At 41.7% G+C, this 13,682-nt stretch overlaps 1 protein-coding gene across 2 annotated transcripts; it reads left to right on the forward strand.

The window, feature by feature from the left end:
• The first annotated feature begins 880 nt into the window (after positions 1-880).
• Positions 881-7,260, forward strand: LOC109472649 (proton-coupled folate transporter-like). 2 transcript variants are annotated; one of them, XM_019772484.1, is made up of 9 exons: positions 881-965; positions 2,675-2,882; positions 3,586-3,696; positions 3,982-4,078; positions 4,797-5,386; positions 5,871-5,955; positions 6,086-6,169; positions 6,563-6,719; positions 7,103-7,260. In XM_019772484.1, the coding sequence occupies exons 2-9, from the start codon at positions 2,676-2,678 to the stop codon at positions 7,197-7,199; spliced, it is 1,428 nt and encodes a 475-aa protein (XP_019628043.1). In that variant the 5' UTR covers positions 881-965; position 2,675; the 3' UTR covers positions 7,200-7,260. The 2 variants fall into 2 exon arrangements, with proteins under 2 accessions (XP_019628043.1, XP_019628044.1); XM_019772485.1 differs by lacking the exon at positions 7,103-7,260 and having other exon boundaries at positions 6,563-6,723.
• The last annotated feature ends 6,422 nt before the right edge of the window (positions 7,261-13,682 follow it).

Here is a 13,682-nt window from a genome sequence, read left to right on the forward strand (position 1 = left end):
AAGAAGTACACAACTTAATCTACCTTCAAGTGTTCGCAAGGTCAACGAAATGCCCATAGACCGAAGAAAATATCCATCCAGAGTCTTTAAAGTCCAAGCGCACATACACGTGCGTTCTGACGAACAGCGTGTGCGAGTGTGGACATGCATGGAAACATGTATCTACACGTTCATACACTTGACTACGCTGAGTGAGACAGTTTAACACATGCCTTGGGATCTTACCTAGGGTTTAGGGCAGAAATAAAGGCGTACTTACGTACCAGAAAGGTAAAAACTACGAAAGACCATGTGTGAAAGTTGCGTTCGCTCCACGCTGACGCCTTCTGTTTCACCTTTCACCTTTGGCCCTGCACGCATACGTGACGACATCTAGCGATTTTTCTTCGAAGTGCAAGCCGTGTGTGTCTGTCTTCTACTAGCTAGCTTTCAGCTTTCTGACCGTAAGAAAGTTGACCGAATGTACATCAGGAACTGGTGATTATGTGTTGACACAAGCTGGCTGACTGGCAGCTGACACATAGACCATTGTTTAGGTTCTACTAAATGGAGAGCCTCCCAAATAAGATTTCTCGTACTTTCATGGTCTTTCAAAACTTTTATTGACAACTCATGAACGGGGGGCTCATTGCCCCCCACCCACATATCAAAATAGTATGTTTTTGATGATGACAGAGTTCCTATCCTGAAGAATGGATAGAAAGCGTGGAATCTTAACGGAACACCCCTACTATCTTACAAGTTGTGGTCCGTTCCGAAGGTCAGTCATATGGTGGCTGAGTGCCAACACTGGTTTAATCAAGGAGCTTTCATCACATGTGATGAAAGCTCCTTGGTTTAATGGGTACCATGACAGTCAGGCAGGCCATACCGGTAGCTGGCCTCAGTTTTTTTCAAGTCCTGACACCAACTTAAAAACTCTGACAGGAGAGACAGTAAGAGTACTGTAAGAGAAGCTAAATAAGGTGGGTAAACTGTATTTTTCTTTTATGTGATTTGTGAATGAAAAACAGGTGGTCAACATGTCTCCTTGCTATGGGTTAGGTACTGGTAAGTTGTCACACAGTACCTGCTAGTCTGGTCTTACTTAATTACTACTTATCAAGGAGGTTGTTTTGAACCTCCTCGCTACTATTATAAAGCCTGGTATATGAAATGTCCTTCCTGGGGTCTGAGACAAAAATTCATTGGGGGTATGTTAAACGTTGGACCTGGTGCTGAAGAGCTGACATTTAAGGGCCCCAGACAAAAAAAGTAGTTGAACCTCCCCGGTATAACCAGTTACACAACTATTGGCTAAAGGGGGTAAAGGTAAATAGCCAACGCTTTAATAGTAAACTTTGCGTTGTATAGTCTGTTTGAACCAGCAGCACACTAAATACAGTGGATCACATTTTAAGTGAAAGATACCGGCATTGTACAGATACAAGTTTGTGGCATAAAATTTAATGACTTATGTAGTTGTACAGAAAAATCTGTGTCCTTGTGAAATTGAACCATGATTTGCAGTGGCTACATTAATGTCCATATTAAAACTGTACAATACCTGGCCTACCATTCATTTGTACCGGCACTGTCGTTGTCATTAAGGTCAAAGTCCAGTGTTCTTATCAACAACTTACGATAATCATGTGACACCTCGTGACTTAACTTCTGTATGTCTGACATACACGTGTTGCCTCAGGTGATCCTTTATTGTAAAAGTTGAGAACTCGTGAAAAGTTGGTAACTTATGATAACGGATACAGTTAAATGTGTTTTTCAGTAGTGAGCCCGGGGTATACAACGTTACACCCCTCTACAATAATTGTTAATGTTCCGTCCCAAGTGGGCAATCAATAGTAAGATCGCTAACTCTGTTTGACAAATATTAGATGTACAAAGTAAAACATTATGTAAGCTGGGAGGTTTCTTGCTTGTGTATATAAGGTTAGCGATGATGATTAGTATAGGAACTAGGCTAGGGAACTAGGGAACTTAGGCTAGGGAGGTAACTTTTATCAGAATTCAACATGGCATGCATACGCTACATATCCATTTATCAATAGTAATGGGCTAAGCGCTGGAAAGGATATCGGGGTGCATACGTTTGCAATTGTGTAGGCTTTTGAACTCTAAAATCTTACATGTATATTGAGCTGTGATGTGATGATAAAAAATTAAGAAACAAAATAAGCAAACAAAGAAATATCCGTGTCTGACCATATCCATGCCACGTTATTTTCATCTTTTCCACACACAAATGTATACACACATACTTATTTTCCAATGGAGGACCACGAAAATGGGTTAACAATAGTATGTAGTCATATAAACTTTTGGTCCAACACAAAGTTCTCTCACCTAAGAGCTTTCGACCAGTCACTCTGGTCTTCGTCATGTCACGTGGAATCTTTGAAGTGTGACGTCAACATTGGGTCAAAGGTAGCTGGTAGACGATGTCAGCCCCCGTCACGGTTCAATATGTAGTCATCATTGCAATTTCTTCCCCCCTCTAGCAGGATGAGTGGCGGAGAGACCAGCCGAGTGAAGCCATGGTGCCCGGTCACCACAGAACCCATCCTTCTGGTGGCATTTATTGGCCTTGTAGCCACAGCCCCTACCTACCAGCAGTACATCTACAACGTGTAATGGATTTTTACAACCGGTGTAATCATTTTGTTCCCTCTTGCAGGATGAGTGGTGGAGAGACCGTTCGAGTGAAGCCATGGTGCCCGGTCACCACAGAACCCATCCTTCTGGTGGCTTTTATCGGGCTCGTAGCCACATCTCCTACCTACCAGCAGTACATCTACAACGTGCTGGGCAACGGCACGCTTCCAACTAATACCAGCAGCTGTGACGCCAACGTCAGCGATCCGGCCTACCAGAGACAAATCAAGGCTAGTTTTTTTTTACACAATAAATACAAGAATGAGCCTGGTGTTGGCATTGTATATCAATGATTTTCTGCTCAATCACTAAGTGTCACATTAATCAACCTCACCTAATTACACATGCCTCTATCAAATACATATTACATGATACATAATTACATGGTACATAATTGTCACAAAATAGTAAGCAGTCAAAAATTGGAAAATGATTTAGTAATAATTAAATCCACACAAAAATAATTTTCAATAATGTATAGACAGCCCATTATTTGGAATAACTTCAGCCGAACACATAATAAACAACACTGTCAGTCATTACCAATTTCATTTGGGGAGGCCCGTGAAAAACTACTTAAAGTTTCAGGCCTCCCCTGGCATATTTGTCCATTTTTGTATTATTTCATAATGTATTTTGTTGTATATATGCAAATAAACTACATCAAAATCAAATCGGGTGGCAGCCGCACAGACCCTTGCGACAGTTCCACAACAAAAGTGCGTGGAGTAAATACGTTAAATGTATCATGTGTATTATGTGGTTGGTTGTGATTATTGATTGATTCTTAGGTGATTGTAACCTGACTGTAAACCCTGCATCAATTCAGAGCTGTAGAGGGCTGCGATTGCACGGGTTTACCAATAAACTATTTATCATTATTAAATCAACTATATTTATTAAATATAACTATTATTATTAAATCAACTATAGGCTCAGGCAGAGACGTCCCAGTGGCAGCTGTACCTCACCCTGGCACAGGCCATTCCTGCTGCTATCTCCACTGTCGCGCTGGGGACTCTATCGGACACGTACGGGCGGAAGGTTTGCATTGTCTATAACTATATGTAAATTCCCCACCATCTCTAGTCTGTGGTAACCTCCTAAACGTTGATGCCAACATGGCAGAGAACTTAAAGGTCAAAAGACAACTTCACGCAGTTTAGCTGTAGAGTGTCTAGATTTATAACAATATTATTTTATATTTTATTGTCAAGTTGTTGAATCAATGAGATAAATTTTAATATGTAACATGTCCCAATTCAGCCATGTAGGGCTGTAATGATATGTGTTTTCTAAATAATAAACCAGTTCATTCATTCATTCTAGATGGGGCTTTTTGTGCCTCTGATAGGCGGAATGCTGAGCTCCATAGCAGGAGCCCTGATTGTGAACTTCTCCTTTCCACTGGAAGTCATGCTAGCAGGTAGAGTGATGTTCACACACACACACACACACACACACACACATGCATGCACACACACACACACTGTGGCACACAAACACACATACAGTGGCACACAAGCAGACACACACAAGCACACACACACACACACACACACAGTGGCACACAAGCACACACACACACACACACACACACACATACACACACACACACACACACACACACAAGCATCATCAGCACACACACACACACATGCACACACACACACACACACACACTTAGGACACACGCACACACACACACACACACACACACACACAAGCATCATCAGCACACACACACACACATGCACACACACACACACATACTTATGCTAGCAGGTAGAGTGTAATCTCCAAGCAGGTTCTGTGGGGCAAGGGGAGACTCTATATGCCTGGTATCCATCCCTATTTCAGCTCTGTGGTTGCTATATCGAATACTCGTTGAGACTCTGTCCTATGCAGTCCCGTTTCCCTGTCCAGCACCCATTCGAAAATATTTGCAATGCCTAATCTTTGAGTAGGGACAGGTCATTGAGGATAAAGGACACTATAAAATTATGATAAAACTTTAGTCACTGTATGATAACATGCTCTATTGGGAATGGTTTATTTAGATTTGTACATGATACATTACTGGTGCACTAGTACTAGTACAATACCTTAGAGTAATAACTTGTTTGTCTGCATTGAATATGTAGGGAACTTCCTCTATGGTGTGATGGGCGGCTGGACGGCAATGTTCAGCGGCTGCTCCGCGTACATCGCCGACATCACGGACCCGGGCAAACAGCGCACGTTCCGAGTGGCTGTCATGGAAAGCGCCGTCGGAATTTCCTCTCTGGTCGGAGAAATCGGGACCGGGTACTGGCTGAGCGGACGCGGCGTCCCACGAGGGTTCCAGGAAGTCACCTGGGCTATCGTCGGTTGCAGCGTCTTCTGTGTTTTGTATCTCTTCACTCTAAAAGAGACCAGACCAAGAGTGGATAATAAACAGACGCATGACGTATCCTGTACTAGCCATTTTCGTAAGTGCTTTAACGCGTTTTACGAGAAACGCTACGACGGTCGGAGAAGGAAACTCTTGCTGGGGACTTTAGCGTATCTCTTCGCATTAGGCAGTATGATCACGGTTAGCACCCTACTCATTTTGTACGTGCTAGCCACACCGTTTTGTTTCACATCGGATCTGGTCGGACTGCTGAAGGCGGCTACGGGAGCTACGTTCATCATGAGTCTCATCTGCATCCGTGTCCTCAACAACTGTGTGTCAGAGTTCGCCTTGATGATGGTAAGTTGTAGAGTGTATACTGGTTTCTTAAGATCTTATTAAAGATCTTTGGACTCGAAGAAGAATCCAATAACACAACTGGATTCTTAAGCCCCTGTCACACATAGCTGAATATGGCTTCCCGGACACTATCCAAACTCCCCCAACCATGGTTAAGAGTAGGTCATGGTTAAGAGTAGGTCTGTGGTTGGTTGGTTGGTTGGCTGGCTGGCTGGTTGGCTGGCTGGCTGGCTGGCTGGTTGGTTGGTCGGTGTTTGGCAAGGTCGGCTACTGTTCGGCTGCGCCAGCCAAATGTTTCAAAATTTTAAAAACATTCAGGTGTGGGCAGGGCGTTTACCCATGGGGCTGGATGTGTGACGGGCTTTAGATAAAATACAGTAAAACGTATTTACAGACTCTGAGGTAAATTAACTTGGTTGAAACACAGAATATGTTCTACAAACCAACATATCTGAAATTGGAACCTTTTGTATCTATGTTACAGATAGCCTTTGTCTCCTTCATCGGTGGTATGGTTCTCCTGGCTTTCGCTGGCAACTTCAGCAACCCCAAAATAGCGGTGTTCATGGGTAAGTAGACACTTAAGTTGTTCTTTGTTAGAAAAATTTTGTTATTTGACGTGTACACGCAAGTGAAAAGGAAAAGGAGCATTTGCGCATCATTTAACGTTTTTGCCGATGATTAAATTTTTCCTCACAGTCCCTGCCGTCATGATGTTCAGAGCCATCATTGCTCCAGTTCTGAAGACAATCATGTCCAGAGAGGTTTTACCAAGTGAACAAGGTACAGTGACGGTATCATCAGATATTCATTGCAAAATTGACAGTAATTGACTTTGGCAATAAGAAGCAAACTCTGTCTGCCTTTAAACCTTTCAACCTTTTTTCGTGCTAAGAGATGCAAAGGTAGTTGCGATGAATTATTACTGTAATCCTAAGATCCTTGCCTGTCTGTCTTTATCTCTGTCTCTCTGTGCCTCTGTCTCTCCCTCTCTCTCTCTCTCTCTCTCTCTCTCTCTCTAACCTCTCTCTCACTCTCTCTCTCTCTCTAACCCCTCTCTCACTCTCTCTCTCTCTCTGTCTTTTCACAGTGTCCACACTGCTGTTTCTGTACGTTCCGCTAGAGGGGGTGAAGTCTTGTTGTCAAGGCAACGGGAATGTTTCTTTCTGCTTGAAGGTACGATATTTGCAGTCCTGACGAGCATGGACAGTGTGGGACAAGTGATCTTCTCCCTTCTGTTCAACACCGTCTACTCCAGCACAGTAGCATCCATGCGGGGGTTCGTGTTTCTGTTGGGGGCAGGAGTTGGGCTGATCGCAGCGGTTCTCATTGGGTGAGTCAGCTTTGGCAGCACCAGGGCTCGAACAAGGTGGTCGAATGGCCACTGACCACTAAAATTTAGGCTGGTACAACTAAAAAGACACTTTGGGACATGTTTGGGGACAATAGAAAAATAATCAATATTAGAATGTCAGGCGTACGTCCCGGCTTTTGGGTCTGAAAAAGTCCCCCCGAATTTCCTGTCTACTCTGCAATTATAGTGCGCCTAGTTGACTTCAAGTTGAAGTCAATACCGGTGCTACAAAATAGGTTGGGACAGTTTATCCTCACTTCTAAACAAGTGAAACATCAGCTGAATAAAAGACTTGGTTGTGTAAAAAGAGTGTCTTTGATCACTACGCACACTAACCCTGACCTTTTCTCCCTGTGCACCAGAATCATGCAGTACTATGAACCAAAACGGGACTACAAGCCTCTGTCCATACCTGAAGACATGGAAGAAGATTCAGGAAAGAACATCATTAATAAATAAGTAAATGTGGCGTCGTGTGGCGTAACGGGCGTAACCAAGAGGTCCCGGGTTCGAACCCTGCCATGCCACCGATCTAGTGCCTTTGGGAAAGGCACTTTACACGACTTTCTGCACTTCACTCAGGTGAAAATTGTATTGTCCTCTGTGTTGGTGGTGCCATAAAAATAAGTTGAAAAAGATTGCAAGTGCCGTCACCACGTCTTGTGATCACATGTGGGAATAATAGAAATAAAAAATAATTAAATCAAACATAATTATATAATAATTATGACAACTATAGTATTACTCTTATAAACGTCCCCATTTCATATTGGTAATAATGCCATATATCTTAGTAATAATAATAATAATAATCCCATAACTTTACCAGTGGTGATTAATTCCCATAAACACCACAACCAATAGGGTCGCCCGATTCACAGAGCCCTGGGCAGCCTCAGAGCACAACATCAGGAAAAAAATTTAAAGCAACAATTTTCAGTTTTCCGCTGTCTTTGCGGGGAGTGTGTTTCACGGCAATGTGCAATTTTATCTCCAAGAATTAGATTTGGAATCGTTACTAGGCGTGTAGGGAAAGTTTATTGTTACCAAGTGTATCTATTATGTAAAACGTATTATTATTATGAAATATGTAAATATTTTTGCCGATACCGATCTTATTAAGCGTGAAATGCCGAAGGATTTTAGAATTTTATTTTGCACCAATTGTTCCATGTCTGTTATCGTTTTGAAGTAAAATGAAATGAACAATATTTCGGTTTCCTCGTACTTTTTTTTGCTTTAGTTTCAATGCTTTAGTGGATATACCTTGTTTTTGAAGCCTTGTTAGTTCCAATGTCTTGTGGCACTAATTGCCTGATACTGTATATACATTGATGTAAGTGCATTCCGTAGAGCTCTCGTAGTTTGACATGCCGTCTATTAGAAGGTCTCGTTGTTCCCAAGAAGATTTAAATTGTTTTGCCCTGTACGGCAGCTAATTATATATTTTAACCATTTGGTAGCTCATCAGATCTTGATACTGTATAATTGTGTGTCCGCAGAGCACTCACAGCTTGATGTGCTGTCTATTAGGATAACACGGTGTTCCGTAACAGCCTTAAATCGTTCTGCCCTGCACTAATCATATCTTAACTATTTGGTAGCTGATCATCTACTAGGTTCGCTTGTTCGTGAGTGTATAATAAATAATTGCATGTCCGTAGGGCACTAGGGGTTTCACATACTATCTGTTACGCCCTTTCCACTAGGATAAAATTAATATCTGGATCGAAGCTGGATCAAAGCGCATCAATTTGGCTCGATCCAGACAATTTTATGTGGCCTGGTTTTTCCTTATAGGTCTTAATTGTTCTGCCATGTACAGTAACTAATTACCCAATTGGCAGCTCATCAGCTGTCTATTTTTGTACAAGTGCCTGCCCGTAGAGCCTCGATGGTTGATATTATGTTTGATAGGTGGCCCGTTAGGATGGTCAGGCTGTCCCTAACAGCTCTAAATTGTTTTGCCCAGTAGAGTAACTGATCAAATTCTACCCAGGTGGTAGCTCATCAACTGTCTAATTTGATGTGTCTGTCCGTAGATGCTGCCCGTTGCTTCCTAACAGCTCTAAATTGATTTGCGTTGTAGAGTAACTAATTATATTATACGTAACCAGTTGGTAGCTCCTCGGTCGCACTGTTTCTGTGTATTTAAGTGCCTGTCCGTAGAGTCTCGATGTTTGATAAGTAGGATGGTTAATTGTTTCCAGGGACATTATACAGAATCTGTATAATGTCCCTGGTGTTTCCTGACAGCTCTTCGTTGCTCTGCCTTGTGGAGTAACTGATCATATTCTACCCAGTTGGTTAAAGCGCATTGGCTGCACTGTTTCTGTGTATTTTTAAGTGCCTGCCCGTAAAGTGTCGATGTTTGATATGTTACAGCAGTTTGTCACGGTTCAGGTGGGAGATGTTAGGGTAGAGTGACAGCCCGGCGTTTACATGGCTGATTACACAACAAGTGAGTGGACTGTCACTCTCTAGAGTGTTAGAGTGAGTGCTCTATCTGCCCTAGTCTCGATCAGACTCCAATAAGTTGCTGGAAGATACTGGAGAATAGTTTTTACACGACAATGATTATGCTACGGAGTTTGTTCAATGCTCTACGAACAAAAGAGATGAGTTTATGAGTCCTGACAGTGATACTGTTCGTACAACACTATAATGGCCACTTCGTTGACACAGTAAAAGCTTTTACCTACCGTTTATATACTACATGTATATTGTACATATGATTGATTGTATATGTAAGCCACCACTATGATCCAGCACACTGGGCAGTAACATGCTTGAATACACAAGACCACGGTAAGTGGACTGTGGCTCTCTAGTGTAAGTGCTCTATCTCCTCTCTACCAGATTCCAATGAGGCAATGGGTTGCGCTGGAAAATAGCAGAAATTAGCCTCTAGAATAATATGCCAGAGAAGGTGGGCAGTAGCATGGCTGATTACACAATATCACGGTAAGTGGAGTGTGGCTCTCGAGAGTGAGTGCTGTATCTCCCCTAGCCTCTATCAGATTCCAAAATGCAATGCTGGAAGATACTGGAGTTTACATAACATCGCTAATGCTACGGAGTTTATTCAATGCTCTACGAACAAAACAGGTGATTTAATGAGTCCTGACAACCATAGTGTTCGTACAGCACTATAATGGCCACTTCATTGACACAGCCATGTTTACAATGATTTACACATGTAATGTGATGGAAGCTCCTTGTATAAACAAAGTGTGACATGTGAAAAAGCTTTTGCTATCATTCGTTAGAATGGGCAGTAACATGGCTGAATACACAAGATGTGAGTGGATTGTGGCTCTCAGAGTGATAGAGTGGGTGCTCTATCTCACCTAGTCTCGATCAGACTCCAATAGGCAATGCTGGAAGGTACTGGAGAATACATACATGTAACATCGATAATGCTACGGAGTTTGTTCAATGCTCACTACGAACAAAAGAGATGAGTTTATGAGTCCTGACAACCGGTTAACCATAGTGTTCGTACAGCACTATAATGACCACTTCATTGACATAACCATGTTTACAATGATTTACACATGTAATGTATAAACCAATGTGATGGAAGCTCCTTGTATAAACAAAGTGTGAAATGTGAAAAAGCTTTTGCTATCATTCGTTAGACTGGGCAGTAACATGGCTGAATACACAAGAATACGGTAAGTGGAGTGTGGCTCTCTTGAGTGATTGCTCTATCTCCCTAATCTCTACCAGATTCCAATAGGCAATGCTGGAAGATGCTGGACCATACATAACATTGATAATGGTACGGAGTTTGTTCAATGCTCTGCGAATAATAAAGATGAGTTAATGAGTCCCGACAGCCAAGATCACGGTGTGCAGCTCTCTAGTGTGAGTGCTCTATCTCCCCTAATCTCTACCAGACTCCAATAAGTTGCAGGTAAATGCTAGAAATTGACAAATTGTTTGATTTTCCAGGGGAGTTACCCAGCTAGAGGAATACACAAGACAACGATAATGCTACTGAGGTTGCGTATGTTCAATATTCTATATAGATAATAGATGTAATTCGAGTTTATTAGTCCTGACAATCATGATGTTCCTACAACATTATCACTTCACTGACAAAGCAAAATCTTCTTTCACTAACCATATATATCTAAGCCACCGCTATAATCTAATAGCAAGTCACAGTGTGTGCTCGTCCCTCCCACGGCGTCTATGTGTGATAGAAACTCCAGTGAGACGAGACAAGACCGTTACAGTCTTAACGAATCACCGCCTGAGTGATTTCTCACGTGATACTGCAGGTATATCCTGACAGAAGGAATCAGACGACACCCAACAAGGCAACCCGGGACATGGTAGGTAGGTACACTCGTGCCTTTTCTCAGTTACTTACTAATTATCAGAATATGTTTATGACAGCGTTTGTGTGTTCGTATGTATGTTTTTATGTATGCATGTGGTAAACTCCATAGCATGCCAAAAACTGGGGGGTTTCGGGGGGTCTTCATGGTCTTTGGGAGCTTTTATGTGCTATTTTCTGATTGCATATAGACAACATAGCCGGCATGGTTAAATTACCCCCGTTTTTTAAGATCTGGGCTAATCAGAAAACAGCCGAAGACCACCAAACCCCCAGTTCTATAAGCCTGCTACGAAGTCTAGTGGTTTAGTACGATGACTCAAGAAGTTATGGATGGATTGTCATAAACTTGGTAGGTAGGTAGGTCTTGATAGACCTCAAAATGATTAGATTTTGGGCCCCCGGCCTCTTGTTGCGAATTGTTTTATTTGTTTTATCTAATGAGAAAAGTACATCTATATAGTGTGGGCATTGTATAGAATTTCTATTGGCTGCTTACTGAATTACAAAGTTTATAAAATTAGTAAATTTATTCAGGATCTAGCAATATGAAAAGTCTATACCTGACTCTGTGTACAAGGCAATGTTTAAGTACGAGACAATATCATCAATTCATTCATCACCTACTAGCTACTGTGCTTTTGCGTCACTTAATTCATTATAAAACCTGTTCTTTGAGAGATTGTTATTTTTCACGATTGCAAAATAAATTCATGTTACAGACATTCTGATAAAATAATGTAGCACTTGAAACATCAACCCAGTCGCATCTTCCGTTAGAAGTATATGTTATGTCGTAATTTTTAAACGAGGACCAGACACTATGCTACATTATGCATATTGCAATATCTTTCAAGCGTAGGGTAAAGAATCGCTACACAAAAAAGAAAGCCATACATTGCCACGACTCAAGCGTTACAGAGTGCAATACGCTTTATAGGTATTTTTGAGTACATATAAGTCATAAGGAATTATGTATGCCATACAGAGAATTGCAACCAATTTTCTGTTAAACCAAGACATTTGGTAGCCTGGGTGCCAATGTAATTTGTAACTCGCTGGCCCGACAAAATAGGGCCAGCGACTGCAAGGAGCCCCGTTACAAATTGGATGACACCCAGGCTAGATTCTAGGTGCTGATCTACATTTTTGTAACTAAAAACCGTCGACTCGCTTTACTTCATTATGCTTTTGAATACATTACAAGTTAGATGAGTGTTGCCAAAGGATTGCTTAGTAAAAAAAGTATTGATGAAAAACGCCAACCAGGGTTAAATTGGCTAACGTTCGGAAGCAGCTACATTCTGAACGCGAATCAAATCGTATTGGAGTTAAATTTGAGTCAAATTTCCATTCCACAAACACCAGCCAACCGTGGCAAAATCTCCTGTCCACATCCGAATGTTTTAAACATTTTGAAACATTCGGCTGGCGCAGCCGAACAGTAGCCGACCATGCTCCAGACCTACTCCTATACCAAGGTTGAGAGTTCGGCTTGTGTTCAGGAGGCCATATGCGGTTATGAATGTGTGGTAGGGGCTTACCATAACTCATGTACAAAGTGATGTGTAAATTCCAGACGCTAACTGTATTAAGTTTCCTGGATTTTATCACCGTGAATCCTACACCACAATGCCGCGAATTTTTTTAGCGTATCGAATTATCAATGTAACTAGAGCTCGATCGTTTTGATGAGTGAATTTATAGTCAAAAGACTATTCTAATGCACAATATCACAATAAATGTGTGTGAAAAAAATCCAACTTTGTACACTTTGAAGTGAACGCAGCTGTTTGATATTGAAACTATAGCCTGTCTCGGATGGTGACTTTTCATAAACCACCCGGGACAGCGTACCCTTTCAAGAGGTATTCCGTGACAACTGCCTAATGGACTCTGTCTTAGGCCACTGCAAGTACATTTTATGGATGACATCCTCCGCAGATACCAAATCCAATGCGATAGAGCAAAAGAAAAACAAGATTCCTATATTTTGAAATTTTGACATCTCAAACCTTGTTAAACAAGAAATGATACCTTTATTGTGCTAGGTTTACTGCCAACTACTAGTATTACATCAATTTGTCACTTGATTCAGCGGGAACATCACATATAAAAGGAATGAAATACATCACTGCATCAAAGTAAAAGACAAAACAATAAATCAGAGCCTTGTCTTGTCTCCTCTCTTCATATTCTATTTATTCATTTATTTGCCATCCACGCTCTGGCATGGCAACAGACATCTTTGCCCATTGCCTACTTTCAGAGGGCAACAAATTTTTCTTGCTTTTTTTTTCAAAATCGGGCGAAAATTAATGCGCGTCCTGATGCCATCCATAAAAATGACTTGCTGTGGCCTTATCCCTATGATAAGTGACAGAGGAGAGTGTTGTCAGGGTGATTCTATGAAGTAGCGGCCTCCCAAAGGGCCCGTGACTGACGGGCGAACTCATAACATCTCGGCGACGGATGAAAGGAAAGTTGGAGCCCAGTCGATAAGAAATCGTGGCCCGTTCTTATTTAATAACCAACTGATTCCCAAGTGAGCAAGATGACACCACCTTGCGAATGTCTGTGTTTTTAATGGAGTT

The sequence above is a fragment of the Branchiostoma belcheri genome, unplaced genomic scaffold, assembly GCF_001625305.1.
Source record: "Branchiostoma belcheri isolate BF01 breed outbred unplaced genomic scaffold, Haploidv18h27 scaffold28, whole genome shotgun sequence".
NCBI classification, from domain to species: Eukaryota; Metazoa; Chordata; class Leptocardii; order Amphioxiformes; family Branchiostomatidae; genus Branchiostoma; species Branchiostoma belcheri.

What these genes read in the sequence shown, in the direction of transcription:
- LOC109472649 (XM_019772484.1), top strand. Translation starts at nt 2,676, where the DNA reads ATGAGTGGTGGAGAGACCGTTCGAGTGAAGCCATGGTGCCCGGTCACC. An exon ending in ACTGGAAGTCATGCTAGCAG is followed by an intron (nt 4,079 to 4,796) that starts GTAGAGTGATGT and finishes TTGAATATGTAG; the next exon opens with GGAACTTCCTCTATGGTGTG. An exon ending in CAAAATAGCGGTGTTCATGG is followed by an intron (nt 5,956 to 6,085) that starts GTAAGTAGACAC and finishes TTTTCCTCACAG; the next exon opens with TCCCTGCCGTCATGATGTTC.